A 16,140-nucleotide genomic window follows, 5' to 3' on the forward strand; every position below is an offset into this window, starting at 1 on the left:
TTGATTGGTGTTGACTAGCCAATAGAATGACCCGTAACAAATGCAGTCCGTACAATCAACATGGAGGACAAAATGGTTTTTGCGGGAATTTGCAAATTTATAAAATCACTAACTGGTTCACTTTCAATTTATTATTTACTTAACTAAACAAAAAACGCTGCAGCATGAAATGTGTGATACCTGGACTAAACTTAAAAGGTAACAGCTATGATTTCTCGAGAGTTTTAATTGTTAGTGGATATTGTTGACGTATGTTTTACGCGAACTTGCTAAATCCAACATAAGAATGATGAAGTGATACTAACTACCTTACTGAAACAACACTTCTCCCGCGAGTCAGAATTTAGGAGTATCTGATATATTGGGGCCTGTATATTACTTAACAGATACTGCTAGGAAGAATGTTTATACGAGACAAATGTCCACTGTCGTGAAATAACGATAAGTATCATGTCCGAAAGGAGGGTGCAGATAAGAACTCACTTCCCTGCAAGTTCGCGTCGATTTCTTCCGTTTCACACAGAGTCGAGTTCTTGATACTTGTTGCAGGGAAGAATACACAACAAAGAACCTCCATTTGTCATTTGAGTTATTTGTCATTCTCCAACTTGATTCATTCAAACACTGGAGCTGGCAAGGGCTGTGTTTTTATTGATAGCGGAACTCGTACCCCACGTTGCCCAAATTGAATATATGGTTACCCCCCAACCATCCCCAAACTGAACCGGCCCCTGATACTTAACTCGAACTGCCCCCAAGAAGTAAATACTTCTACACTGACATATAAATTAAAGTTCCTTTAAGATAAATATTGAAATATATATTATTCATATGTCTTTACACATCATATCGATGTTTGAAAATATGTTTGCGATTATTAGTGTCAGTGAGAGGGGAGTGAAAATGGAAGTGCCACTGATCACAGAGATGGCGTGGTAGAGTACATTTTATGTAATCCTTGCAAGAATCTAAACGATTGACTGCAAAAGGATACTATGTTAAACTCTAAGAACACATGTACTTACACTTAGTTGTATCGTATCCACAGAATTTACATATTTATGCAATATAAGAATAGTACATAATTCCCACATCATGAATTCACGTTTCACCTTTGTTCTGCCAAAGTTTCCAGGAACAAATTCACAGATTATGTCGTCCTTCATATTTTCTCATGTTTCCATGTGTGGAACATTTGTCTATATCTTCAACACACCTTAATCACAGCATGAATTATGCTAACGTTATGAAAAGTAAAACATTCTTCAGCTCCAAAATTAAACAGTTCTTTTACGCACATCTTGCTGAGCATTGAAAGTGAATGTGTTGATTTTATACTATATTTCTTTGAATGGATTATCATGAGCGAATTAATGTTGTCTTAAGCATATGCTCTTACTTGACACTGATTGTGTTCACTCATTGTCAACTGTACCTTGCGTATATTCTTAGAAAAGACATAAATTATTTTAAATCTTTTTCTCCTTACATATACAATGAATTAATTGAAATATAAGGTATATAATGAATTAATTGAAATCTTTATGACTGTGTATATATATAATAAATTAATTGAAATCTTTATCTGTCTGAATTGACAATTATGTCTATGTTTTCGCTGAAAACCCCTCCTGCTCTTGTGGCCATTTAACAACCTTATTAAGACTGTACTATTATTATCAGTCTAAGTCCAAAAACTTCACTTGGTAGCCATCATCATCAATCTGGATGGGTTCCGTATTCCATAATTAAGGTGGGACGTCAGAGTGTGTGTGTGTTCAATATTATGTGGGGAGAGGCTTTAATATAGGCAGTTTTGCCTGTTTTCCAATCTTCCAAAACCTTGTCCTTTGTAAAATTATATAGATCTGCCATCAAAGGAAAATAAATATTGTTTAATCCCCCCTCTCAAACGTATATGTTTTGTATGTGAAAAATAAATTGAAATCTTTATATGTCTGTGTTGTCAGTTGATTCGGGGTTTTTTTAAACAAAGGGAAATATATTGTAATCTATATCCATTAAAGATAATTACCATAACCATCGTTACTGTTACCAAGGGGCCTGTTCGGGGTTTGGGTTAAATATCCAGGGACCGGTTTGAGTTATTTATCCAGGGGCTGGTTTGGGTGTATTCGAAAATGAATATAGGGTTTGATGGCATAGTTTAAATGGTAATGGCATGGTTAAAATAAGGTCTGCCTGAATGACACACATACATTTCATGGTATTTGTTGCAAGTTACATAAAAAAGCAAGACCAATATAATAGTAAAACCAGTCTGAATCTGATGAGAACTGTTTTCACAATAGAAGTGTTGACATCCATAAATCTTGCCTTTCTAATGCATTGCACTTCTAAACTGCCTTGAAAGATTTCTTTTTCATTTGGTATTAGTCTTTGTGGATTTGAAAGTCTATTATCTGTAGAAAATTAATTCAGTATATATATTCATGTGAGCATTCAAAGTTGTCAATTCGCAATATATATGATGTTTTCCTTTTCCACAGTATTTGGAAGAGCTATCCACTCCTTGTCCAAGATTGGAGATGAACTGTACATTGAACCCATGGAAGAAGGAGTAGGTTTTATGAATAAAATTATAAAGTGGTTTGTTGTGAAATGGACTTATACAGTTATCCATCAGTAAATAACTTCTGGAGGGATACAGTTGACTGTCAAGTTTGTCAGTCACTTCTTTTGTTTCTTGTCACAGTGTTCATTCTTGTTTGTACCTGTGGTATTACTGTATTGACCATATTGACTGGTATTGTCATCCTGATCACAAGATTGTCTGGCCCAAAGTTGTTTATGTATGCCATCAAATAGCGGATGAGTCTAGTGTGCATTGTTCTACATGCTCAACTGGCAGTCATTCTTGCTAGTAGCCTACCCATCCCAATCTTTGTCTTTAAACCAGGTTAATGGTAAGGCACCTGGGATTAGCATGATGTTTTTAACCATTTGAAGGAAAATTGTGGCTTTGATGGAACCATTCTGAGACATGTACATGAAATTGCCCATTCATGAGAAGAAGCAAGAAGAAGTTACATTCTTTAGAAAATAAGATCTATATTTGATCCAATTCCAGGAACACTTTGTTTCAAAGTAATATTGTCTCCAGGTTCGATTTTAGTATTACAATACTTTGTCACTCCTCTTCCATCATTTGTTCTGAACATCAATCATTTTATTAATCACATTTTATTTGTATATTGCATATCAGTAATAAAAAAGTTATAAATCCAGATTGCTATTCTGTGTGCCAAAGTAATGTTTAAGTGTGATAAAAGATAAGTACATTATAATGAATATATGATAATTAACATAGATATGATGTGAAATCTTTCAAGGAGTCAGTTTTGGCTTTAATTCACACATCCTACAATGTGTACGAACGTTGAATGTTCATTCTGTTTTAGCTGGCTCTCCGCACAGTCAACTCCTCACGGTCAGCATATGCATGTTTCCTGTTTTCACCCAGCTTCTTTCAGCATTATGATGATGGCTCTGGCCTCTCCAGCTCGGAGGACAGTGATGAGGATGGATTCCGCTGTAAGCTGGGCATGAAGGTGTGTACAAACATCTACAGAATACTCTTCACACAGGATGTAGATCTAACCTTAGCTTTACTAGTATTTTCCATCCAGGTTAGAACTGGTCTTCAGCAATCCATGCTTGTTGTAGGAGGTGACTAATGGGATCAGGTGGTCAGGCTTTCTGATTTGGTTGACACGTCGTATACCAATTGCGATAATCAATGCTTTTACTGTTGATCTCGGAATTGTCTTGTCCAGACTCAAATATGTACAGACTGCTGCCATAAAGCTTGACTATTGCAGGGTGCCATATTAAAGAACAGACAAACCAGTCCTGAAGGTTTCAACATTGCTAGTAATTTAGTGCCAATGCTTAAAATCATAAAGTCACAGTTATCATATACTCAATAGGGCCTGAAAAAGGACACTTTCTATTTCTTGCTCAATTGCATTACATGAAATCAGTGATAAATTTTCTGTTGCAAACGTTATTCATGTTCAGACATTCATGCAAATCTGATGTTTCATAAGATATATTTCAGGATTAAGAAATTAAGTCGGATGTTGATTTTCTCAATGAAAATGTAGAAGGCACACTTATTTATAATGACAGAGGCATGGTAAAACACCCCCCCATTTCTGACACTACCAGGAGTTTACTGTTATTTGCATGTGTCCCACTTGTCTGTCATATAGACCCTGAAGTTAATACAGAAACCAGATATCCAGGTTGAATCCTTTCTTAACTGTTAAGGTCTATTTCTGGTGACCCTACTGTCAAACTGGTGGTCAATTGCTAAAACTGTCATAAAAACCATACCCACTCAATTCTGGTAAATTCATTACTCTACTTTCTGTAATACCCATCTTATTTATCACTTTGGTTTAGCAATTTGACTAAAATGTATAGATATGTTTAAAATGTAAATTTTACATGACCTTGTAAGAAACACAAGATCTGTTGGCTTTTAAATAATGGGCAGCACCTAGTGTCTTGTATCTACTCATGAAAGAATTGTGCTCTAAGGTGAAAATAACCATAATCAATCTAAACAGTTCAATGTATTTCCGTCATTGCTTCCTTTCTGATATTCCAGTCTATACTGACAGTGTTCCGTTCCCTCTATACAATAGAGAAGACGGTTGAGAGGTGTAAGATCCATCTGGACAGTGATGAGTCACGTCTGGTGTTTCAGCTGCACTGTCGACACGGTGAGTGTTACTTAAGCTGTCAATATGGTGGGTCTTAGTTGAACTGTCGACACGGCGAATGTTATTTGAATGGGTCTTAGCCAAATTGTTGATGTGGTGGGTCTTAGGTGAACTGTCAGTGTGGTGGGCCTTAATTGAACTGTTGATGTAGTTTGGCTTATTGATTCTAAATTGAACTGTCAACACAGTGAGTCTTAGTTGAACCATTAACAAAGTGAGTGGGTCTCAGTTGGACTGTCAACAAAGTGAGTGGGTCATAGTTGAACTGTCAACACAGTGGATCTTAGATCAACTGTCAATATGGTGGAGCTCATTTGAAATGTCAGTATGGTGGGTCTTAGCTGAACTGTCAACATGGTGGGTCTTAGTTGAACTGTAAACAAAATGAGTGGGTGTTAATTGAACTGTCAACAAACTGAGTGGGTGTTAGTTGAACTGTTGACACCATGAGTGTTAGTTGAACTGTCAACATGGTGGGTCTTAGTGGAACGGTTGACATAGTGGGTCTTAGTTGAACTGCCAACAAACTGAGTGGGTCTTAATTGAACTGTCAACAAACTGAGTGGGTCTTAGTTGAACTGTTGACACCATGGGTGTTAGCTGAACTGTCAACATGGTGGGTCTTAGTGGAACTGTCGACATAGTGGGTCTTAGTTGAACTGCCAACAAACTGAGTGGGTCTTAGTGGAACTGTCAACACAGTAGGTCTTAGTTGAACTGTCAACATGGTGGGTCTTAGTTGAACTGTCAACACGGTGCGTCTTAGATGAACTGTCAACACGGTGGGTCTTAGTTGAACTGTCAACACAGTGGGTCTTAGTGGAACTGTCAACACGGTGGGTCTTAGTGGAACTGTCAACACAGAGGGTCTTAGTGGAACTGTCAACACAATGGGTCTTAGTGGAACTGTCAACACGGTGGGTCTTAGTTGAACTATCAACACAGTGGGTCTCAGTTGAACTGTCAACAAACTGAGTGGGTCTTAGTTGAACTGTCAACATCATGGGTCTTAGTTGAACTGTCGACATGATGGGTCTTAGTGGAACTGTTGACACCTTGAGTCTTAGTTGAACTGTCAACACAGTGGGTCTTAGTTGAACTGTCAACAAACTGACTGGGTCTTAGTTGAACTGTCAACACAGTGGGTCTTAACTGAACTGTCAACAAACTGAGTGGGTCTCAGTTGAACTGTCAACACGATGGATCATAGTTGAACTGTCAGCATTGTGGATCTTAGTAGGACTGTTGACATGGTGGATCTTAGTTGAACTGTCGACATTGTGGATCTTAGTTGGACTGTCAGCATGGTGGGTCTTAGTTGAACTGTCGACACAGTGGATCTTAGTTGAACTGTCGACATGGTGGATCTTAGTTGGACTGTCAACATGGTGGGTCTTAGTTGAACTGTCGACACGGTGGATCTTAGTTGAACTATCAACATGATGGGTCTTAGTTGAAATGTCGACAGGGTGGGTCTTAGTTGGACTGTTGACATGGTGGGTCTTAGTTAGAGAGATATAAAACTCTTGATACTTGATTTGGTTTCATTTCAGGAATTGTAAAGACTCATAATTTAGCTTTCATAGAATGTGAGCAGTTGCAAGCCGTGTTCTCTAAAGACCTGTGTCCAAACAGGCTTACAGCTCCTTCAAAGTCAACATGAACTGTCAACACGGTGGGTCTTAGTTGAACTGTCAACACAGTGGGTCTTAGTGGAACTGTCAACACGGTGGGTCTTAGTGGAACTGTCAACACAGAGGGTCTTAGTGGAACTGTCAACACAATGGGTCTTAGTGGAACTGTCAACACGGTGGGTCTTAGTTGAACTATCAACACAGTGGGTCTCAGTTGAACTGTCAACAAACTGAGTGGGTCTTAGTTGAACTGTCAACATCATGGGTCTTAGTTGAACTGTCGACATGATGGGTCTTAGTGGAACTGTTGACACCTTGAGTCTTAGTTGAACTGTCAACACAGTGGGTCTTAGTTGAACTGTCAACAAACTGACTGGGTCTTAGTTGAACTGTCAACACAGTGGGTCTTAACTGAACTGTCAACAAACTGAGTGGGTCTCAGTTGAACTGTCAACACGATGGATCATAGTTGAACTGTCAGCATTGTGGATCTTAGTAGGACTGTTGACATGGTGGATCTTAGTTGAACTGTCGACATTGTGGATCTTAGTTGGACTGTCAGCATGGTGGGTCTTAGTTGAACTGTCGACACAGTGGATCTTAGTTGAACTGTCGACATGGTGGATCTTAGTTGGACTGTCAACATGGTGGGTCTTAGTTGAACTGTCGACACGGTGGATCTTAGTTGAACTATCAACATGATGGGTCTTAGTTGAAATGTCGACAGGGTGGGTCTTAGTTGGACTGTTGACATGGTGGGTCTTAGTTAGAGAGATATAAAACTCTTGATACTTGATTTGGTTTCATTTCAGGAATTGTAAAGACTCATAATTTAGCTTTCATAGAATGTGAGCAGTTGCAAGCCGTGTTCTCTAAAGACCTGTGTCCAAACAGGCTTACAGCTCCTTCAAAGTAAGCAACTTTTGTTATGTGTTATTTACATGGAATCATTAGATATAATCATTTTTATACAAATTGTAAGGAACTTTCTGAGTGCCTCCTATGTTTCAGTCAGCCCATAATTTTGAAGTTTTGTAACGTAGAAAATTATCGTGTAAATATATGCATGTAAAATTCACTGATTTCAAGCTTTGGTTGCTGTAAACAGACCAAGAGATGTTTAATAACAGATTTTACTGAATTTTTGCAGTTTTACGTGCTTTGTTTCAAATATTAATGTTTCTTTTCAGATTACTTTGTGATGTGGTTGTGAATTTTCAACACAATCAGGAGGAGATAACTCTGATTGTGAATCCAAACAAAGTAGCTTTAAAGAATTACACTGATGATGAACATGGTATGTTACAGTTCAGGCCTAGATTTTCGAAGCTGTCTCAGCGTTAAGATAGTCCTAAGTTAATGTTGATGTATGGCACGACTGTCTTAGTGCTTATAGAGCTTTGAAAATCTATGTAATGGTCTGATTCTTGTGAAATGGTCTGACTACATGTCCTCAAAATATCTTTTCTGATGGCTGTATAGAGTTTTCTCCCTTGAACTGGAACCTGTGTCCTGATTCACCCTGATTCCAAATTGTTTTAGGTTGTCTTCATCATGCTTGTACCATATGAGGAAATGCTTTAGACAGTCACTATGGTGTACTTTCCTCCTTCATTAAGCTGGCATTCCTTTAGGTTCCTGTGTTCCTAATTGTTGTAAAACATTCAGACTACATGAAGTCATTATAACTTAGAACAGAATGGTTAATAGTAGTTATGCTGAACAGGTTGTTGGCTTTCTTAGTTACCGATATTAAATATCATATAGGAATTCAGGCGAAATCTCAATGGTATAGTGCAATGAAACAATCTTTACCAACATGCTTACTTAATCATATTGGATTTATGTTGTTATTTCACAGCTGCATACAATAACATGGGCAATGCATTTCATGCGACATATATTTTGTCTCGCCATATGGAGCTAACTTTGTTGCATTCCCAAAATATATGTATGTCATCTTCCGTTTCTTTGGAAGTGAAGCTACAGTTTGTACTGGCTATTATTTTATTATCAAGTGACTTCATTGGAAAGATATAATACAAGACTTCATACTGGCCATTGTAGTTTAGTCACTTTTGTTCAACTGGAATGGAATGGAATAAACTTAAGCTTGTACTGTCTCGTAACTGTAACCTCCCTTACACTGGTACATCTGTCCTTAGACCAGACCAAGGTCGTACACACAGAGCTGACCTTGACCCCAGAGGAATTTGACAACTGTCAGGTTGGAGTGGATACGGAGATCACATTTTGCCTCAAGGAACTCCGGGTGAGTTGGGCGAAGTCAATTTAACCCTATCTTAAATTTGGGATTATGCTTTCTCCCTGGAGCAGAACCAGTATTATGTTCTCTTGTAAAGTCCTAACTGGACACTTTCTGTCAGGTACCTAACTACCACCACGCAAGGTTAGCACTCTGTAGCTTTCTGACCTTGAAGGGGTGGTTTTGAATCCTCGATGGAACTCAGCCTCAAAGTATATCAAATGTACTATCAACAAGAAACAAGAGGATTAGAGACTGATGTGTTAACTTCAAGTTTTCAGAGTTATTTTCTGAGAAAATGTTATCCAAAACATTATATACAATACTTTTGACCACTTTCTGAAAGGACATTGTGTATTTGGGAAGTGAAGCAAATCCTTGTCAGAATTTGTCTTTGGTAATCCATGATTGTTGTAAATGGCGACTTACAGGACTTTATTTAGAGACCGACGTCACAGAGTTTGAATATTGCAGACACAAACCAACATTTCTTGAAGTGAAATGTTCAGAAATATATGCCAGGCAGTAATACTCAAATAAATATTCAAACCTGTGGCTGATATCATGAGCAGCAATGCATTTGATGAGACACAATCAAGCAGGTGGTTAAATATTTTATCATGAGGATGGGCATAAATTTTAGCAATTATCATCTCATTGTTTCTTCAAGTTTGTTCTTTCTTGGGTTTGCATAAAAAGAAAAGTGTCATATTTTAATTGATATTCCCTTTTCTTCCCAGGCAATCCTGGCATTTACAGAGGTGACAAACTTACCTTTAAACATCCATTTTGAGACGCCAGGGAGGTAGGTGCATACATGTCAAAAATCCTCTTTGAAACAAATATAACACAAATCACAAGTATTGCATAAGGAATATGATTATAAAACTACTGTCAGAAAAAAACCCAAAAAAACTTGTTTTCAGGCTGTTCCTCTGTATCCCTCAAATTTACACAACTCCATATAGAATATGTCAAGGTAACTCACTTCGGTCCAACTGAACATTCAGTGGGATGCATAAGAGGATATCCAGAAAATCATGTTTACTTGTAGAATTTGGTAAACTTTAAAAAAGTGCCAACAGCTGTTGAAAACAATACATCTGCCTATAAATGGCAGTTAGGTCGCTCAGCCAGGTTGACTCACCTGGCATGAAATAAAGGCGCAGCCTACTGGCACAAGGGATCATTTCAAAGATATTTTGTGCTTTTTCATGTGTGGTGAATATGTCTCATCTTTTTATCAACATCATACGTATCTTTCTTTCATGAAATTTATGTTAATATGTGTAAAAGAGTATAGTACCTGATATCCATAGAAACACATCGTATTAAATGTCTCAAAGTATACAGGTGGCATGACCAAACAAAGATTATTTCCTGTTTCCTACAGTACTTTAGGAATTGAATGCAATAACAAGTCAGCAGCAGTTCTAATGTTTATGATATTTAATATTTGACATGTTTTTACCCTGATGACAGTGTTAGTTTACCTCAGAAATATATCAATGTCAAATTAAGTATACTGGTGTAAGAATATGTGTAATTCTGCCATGCTTGGATATATTCCATTTTGAATGTATCACTTTGATAATGTGACCTGTGGGTTTGATCCAGTGTCCACCAGCTCACAGCAATACTGACACTATGTCTGTTGTATGTCTGATCATCATTGTACTGGACAAATTTTCCTGTAATTATTTGAAATACCAAGAAAAGGGTTAAATATCTAATTTCAATGGTTGAATGGAGAAAGTTCACGATACAGTTCTATGTAAGATAGTTCACAGGACACTTCAATCACAGTGCAGTAAGATCTTAGACTGAACTCTCTGAGATCTGTTGAAGTCACATATCTAATAACCTATCTACACATGATGTCTATCAAAATTCTAATCAGTAAGGCAGCATCAAGGGGTTCTTTTTGTTGTTTTAATAATACAGTCAATTTTGAGCAGTATTGCTGCTGCTTGAAGCTTCAGTTGGCTTGTGGCATTCAAATATGGCCTCCGACATAGATGGAAGGCAGACATGAAATCACTCACACACTCAAAAACTTAATCTCTGATAATCTCTGACCTATTTCTTCATGCTACTTCACAGACCAGTAGTGTTCACAGTCGACAGTGATCAGACATTCGAGGCCAGCTTTGTACTGGCGACGTTAGCAGAATCAGAACTCGGAGCATCACAGCAGCCATCTCATGTGCGTGGGAAGAAGCAGACGAAACAGAATAACAGGTGGGAACACAGAGTTCTTCACAATAAGGTCAACAGAGTAGCCACATCAGACAGAAGACATGTTTTCAATTCCCCTCAAGGGTGCAATGTGTGTAGTCCATTTTTGGCGTCAAAATATTCAAAAATTCAAACCCATTTGATAACGTTGGCACAACTATTATTAGTCATTTATTTTTTAGATGATGAATGCAAGCTGTGACTTGCATGCACTGACTAGATTGTGGCAAGATGTTTCAAAATGTTTCATGACTGCAAGTGATACCATCAGGACACAGAGAAGGGGAGGTAACTCTGGATATCGTACTCTGCAGACAAGACCGTGACCGGTTGAAATCCTGTTACTGAATGTTAGGGTATTTACTCCCCAAAGTTGAAAATTCTACTATCAGGATATCTAAATATTATGTTCAGTGCATCAGACTGCAGCTGATTTGTGTGACAAGGCTGTAGGAAGTTGTTGATTGAGAGACTATAGCGTGCTTTAGACTGAACGAGATAGTCCTGGGACTGAATACCAGTGTCCTTGAGTCCAAAACGCTTTGGCAAATTCTTAAAATCGATAAAAAATAGAGCAGTATTGTGATTTGTTAATACATAACACGTAGTTACCAATTTTGAAAGAATTAAGCCACACCCAGAGATTTTTATGTTAAATAAATAAAACTGCCTGTGAAATTATGAGATATTAAAGAATTTTTTGCTAGGTTTGTATGCCATTTTTGAGGGTAATGCTTGAATAATTGTGAACCCACTCCAGGCTAGAATATTGACAAAGTATCTTACTTTCTTACAGCTTAAAACCTGTGTGAAACAGAGACAGTCCACATGTTTGTAATTTCGAGAATCACTGAACATATTTCACATGTGTGAGGACATGGGAGCAAGAAATTTAAACTTTGATTTTTCTCGTTGTAGCAAAAGGTCATATGCCAGCCAGAGTCAAACCCAGAGAGGAAGTCGGAGCAGGCTGACACAGAGTACCTCGTCTGTGTCCAGACTGACCAATGGCATGCCACATCACAGGTATGTTGTGTTGTCACATTGATGGTCAAGATTGATACTCCAGGCTGCCAAATGGCATGTCACATCACAGGGAGGCTGTGTTGTCATATTGACGGTCAAGTTTGATACTCCAGGCTGCCAAATGGCATGTCACATCACAGGTAGGATGTGTTGTCATACTGATGGTCAAGTTTGATACTCCAGGCTGACCAATGGCATGTCACATCTCAGGTAGGATGTGTTGTCATATTGACGGTCAAGTTTGATACTCCTGGCTGACCAATGGCATGTCACATCTCAGGTAGGATGTGTTGTCATATTGACGGTCAAGTTTGATACTCCAGGCTGACCAATGGCATGTCACATCTCAGGTAGGATGTGTTGTCATACTGATGGTCAAGTTTGATACTCCAGGCTGACCAATGGTGTGCCACATCACAGGTAGGTTGTATTGTTACACTGATGGTCAAGATTGATACTCCAGGCTGACCAATTCTCAGGTAGGATGTGTTGTGATACTGACGGTCAAGTTTGATGCTCCAGGCTGACCAATTTCATGTCACATCTCAGATAGGGTGTGTTATCATTTTTATGGTCAAGTTTGATACTTGTGAAAATTATGCCAAGTATACAATAATCCAAATCTCCAGAGCAACTGGCCCGACTGGCTTGTGAATTTTCAGGGGGTCATTTTTTAAATATATGACTCTCTCTGACTTGTTAAGTTTTAATACACTTATAAATGATCCAGTCATGATAAAAATGTTTATTATATTAGCAGTTTAATGATGAAACCCATATCTACATTCACATTTTAATCTAGTGAATTATTTTGTGAACTAGTAGCTTTTCATTCTCTTCCCACAGTGGTTACTTGTCATACCTTCCTACGTAACCTCTTTTCTAATAAGACCTTTTCATGGTGCGAGTGTTCAAGACTCGTGATTGGAGGCAATCAGATTTAGTAGTGCAATCAGCGACCTTCTTTCAAAAGTGATTGTACGCAAGATCTCGGTAATTTCTGGATTCAACACGAAAACTAGAACCACTTCCCAAGCGCGATACTCAAATGTTTCTTCTAGACAGAACTCAGTCATGTCATATTTGTTTCTCCACATTGCTTGCATTTGTCAAGTTGAATCTAGGTTGATGTAACACATGTTCTGATTGTACAGAAAAAAGATAAATCTGCTGCCATTTTTTGCCACTAGGGGATTTTATGAGAACTGCGATATATGGCCGTATTAGAACAGAGGTTCATAGGAAGATATGACAAGTAACCTCTGTGGGAAGAGAATGGTAACTTTCAAGCATAGCTAGCCTGGCTGGCTTGCAAAAGTTGGGAACTATTTTGGACACTGATAATGTGTAAAGAGTGTTTCCCCCGACTGTGATATATCACTGGAAGTCGTGTAAAACTTCTCTCATATTCAGACCAAACACCAGCTCAGACAGACAAGCAGAAGCTGACTTTGACAATACAATGGATGCTGAGGTAGAAATTAATGAAGCAACTATCCATCATACCAATGCCATGGAGACAGAACAACCAATCACAGATGGTCAGCAGCTGGGGTCAAGGTCACCTAAACCATCAGGGTCAACTGTGAGTGACCCTAGTCCTGTAATTCCAGTGCAGAGCGAAAGGCCAGCAGTGAGTTATTGCCCTTTCTGTCCTTGACTCATTTGAATTGTAAGATTTCAGTTAGTATGCATCCCTGTTGTTTTCAAAAATATCTACATCAATTCTTGAAAGATATTACCCAGGATAGAATGACTGCATAAAAAGACTTTCCACATGTGGGGCGGTGAGGTTGAGCATTGGTTAAAGGGTTGACTGAAGATCAAGGTTCTATTCCCCACATGGGCATAATGTGTGAAGCCGATTTCTGAAGTCCTCTCCTGTAATATTACTGAAAGCAGCATTGAAAATTAATATTTCAGTCCATGTTATGACTTCAAAATTTAACAACACAGGTATAGGATTTTGACTTATTAAAGATCTGTGCAGTTTTTCCTCCCTCAAAGACAGATCATGTGAGACCCATGAAAGTCCCGGGGTAGAATTAGGCCTCTAGCAAAACATGCTTGCCATAAAAGGCGACTAGTGGGATCGGGTGGTCAGGCGCGCTGACTTGGTTGACGCATGTCATCAGTTCCCAATTGCACAGATCAATGCTCATGTTGTTGATCACTGGATTGTCTGGTCCAGACTCGATTATTTACAAACCATATAGCTAGAATATTGCTGAGTGTGGAGTAAAACTAAACTCACTCACAGATCATGTGAGTTATCAAATGTTTTACCACCTAGGTACTTTATGTTACTTGTTTCAGTCATTGTTATTCTTCAAAAACTTCGTTATGACATCTTCCATTGCAAGATGATGATGTTGTTGCAGGATGCAAGGGTCCCAGCAGAAGAATCAGTACTTCAAAATGTGGAGGAGGAAGAAGACGAGGATGATGATGAGGAGCTGGTTCCTGGTACTCCACCAAGCAAAAAGGTAGGCAGTGGTTCTGAAATATCTGACTTTAGGTAGGGCTATTTATCAATATAGATCACAGAGATCAATAACTGTTAACTGACTATCAATCAGTTATTGATAACCTGGAGCAGAAATGCCATAAAACGTTCACATTGCTGGTGATAGGGCTGGGGCAGGTACTCCAGTACTTGAATCCTGAGTCGTGTACAGCTATAATTGAGTCTTGTTTCTATGAATCGATTAGCCTGGAAAGGGAGAGAGCTCTGTAAGGACAAGGGCTGATAATAATTTATCTTTTTCAGTATTGAGGTAACATACATTTATATCATTGGTATTGTCTGATTAATGGAAGTCATTATTCACGGCTGTAATTTATCTGCACATGAGATGTGAGTAGTCAAGTTACAGCAACAGCAGGCACCAAAAGTGTTTTAACAAGAAATGTAAATATTGGTTTTACTCTATATTAGTTAAACAGATGTAAATTAAATAGCCTGATTGCGACCTTTTCAAGTTTTCTATGATATATCTCTGTCAAGCTGTGATTGGCTGAAACACTGTTTTTCTGGATACTTGATTCCAATTTGGATAAGTAGATGCTGGTACTCAATTCCATTTTCTCCTACCAGTCCCAGCCCTAGCTGGTGAGCAGTGAAATGTTAATTCATAGGTTAGAAACAAAACAGCATCCCGAAAATAATTTAGAAGCAGCTCATGAATAAAGAACTTTGTGTATTGTGTGAGTAAATTGAGGCTTTATTTATGTATCTTTTATATCTTTTCCTATCGACAATGTTTCTAATTATCAACCAATGTAGCCAGCCCTAACTTGCAGCCTACCTTCAGTAGTCTGGTTCGCTCTTCAAACTGAAGACCTTGGTTCTCGGGATAGGTACAATGTGTGAAGCTTATTTCTGGTGTCCTCCTGTGATAGTGCTGGAATAATACTAACAGCAGCATATACTAGTAACTAAAGTCACCCACTCACTCACTCACTAACGTTGGAGCAATGCTGTGTGTGTTTGTCCATATTTGTTTAACTGTTACATTTGTACAGGTGTTCCCTGGTTTAACAGTCCACCTTATTTCCTCAGTTCCGCTCACTGTTCTTTGGCCTATCTCAATCCCAGACCACACAGAGTCAAGCTCAGCCCACCAACGTTCTGGCAGCAGACACAGATGAAGAGGATTAGAATGTCCGGCAACAGTTTTTACCCCAGACTTGTTATCATACATGAAATTAATGACAGTTTTACCATTTGTACATATTGTACAAAGTCACTGTTAATATATCAATGTCATGTTGTACAGATTCATTAAACCATGTCAAACAACAAAGTATGGTTTTAATTAGACAGTACGATCACCTTTGTCCATGCCAGTTGTCATGGCAGCCTAGGGCAATGTTTAGATGACTAAATCATGTTTCATTGTAACCTGTTGGTATGGATCTTGGAGGTTTACAGAGATGCCAACCATAACAAGTTTATTGGAATCATCACGAAAAATAAATGTCGACCCTGCCATTCCAACAAAGCCAAATTCATTCTGATTTTTTTTTTTTCCAAAGTCTAACAAAGTTGTAGATATTCTTACTTACTGGAGGGATGGGATCATTTTTAACTATAAAAAATGATAATTAGATAAATATAAGACTATATGTACAGAAGTCCTCAAAATGTTTACACAAGAAAGTATTCCAGAGGTTGAGTTGTCTGCTTGATAAATTCCATGCACTGAGACCCATGAAGGTCTGG

At 38.3% G+C, this 16,140-nt stretch overlaps 1 protein-coding gene across 1 annotated transcript; it reads left to right on the plus strand.

Annotated features, from left to right (window-relative positions):
* Positions 1–2: 2 nt before the first annotated feature.
* On the plus strand, positions 3–15,721 carry LOC137297901 (cell cycle checkpoint control protein RAD9A-like). Its single transcript, XM_067829887.1, has 13 exons — positions 3–198; positions 2,511–2,581; positions 3,423–3,572; positions 4,637–4,751; positions 7,198–7,297; positions 7,576–7,682; positions 8,551–8,657; positions 9,392–9,456; positions 10,755–10,892; positions 11,808–11,915; positions 13,329–13,548; positions 14,297–14,401; positions 15,478–15,721. Exons 1-13 carry the CDS (start codon positions 165–167, stop codon positions 15,574–15,576), a joined length of 1,419 nt encoding a protein of 472 aa, XP_067685988.1. The 5' UTR covers positions 3–164; the 3' UTR covers positions 15,577–15,721.
* Positions 15,722–16,140: the final 419 nt, after the last annotated feature.

The sequence above is a fragment of the Haliotis asinina genome, chromosome 1 (genome assembly GCF_037392515.1).
Source record: "Haliotis asinina isolate JCU_RB_2024 chromosome 1, JCU_Hal_asi_v2, whole genome shotgun sequence".
Taxonomy (NCBI): domain Eukaryota; kingdom Metazoa; phylum Mollusca; class Gastropoda; order Lepetellida; family Haliotidae; genus Haliotis; species Haliotis asinina.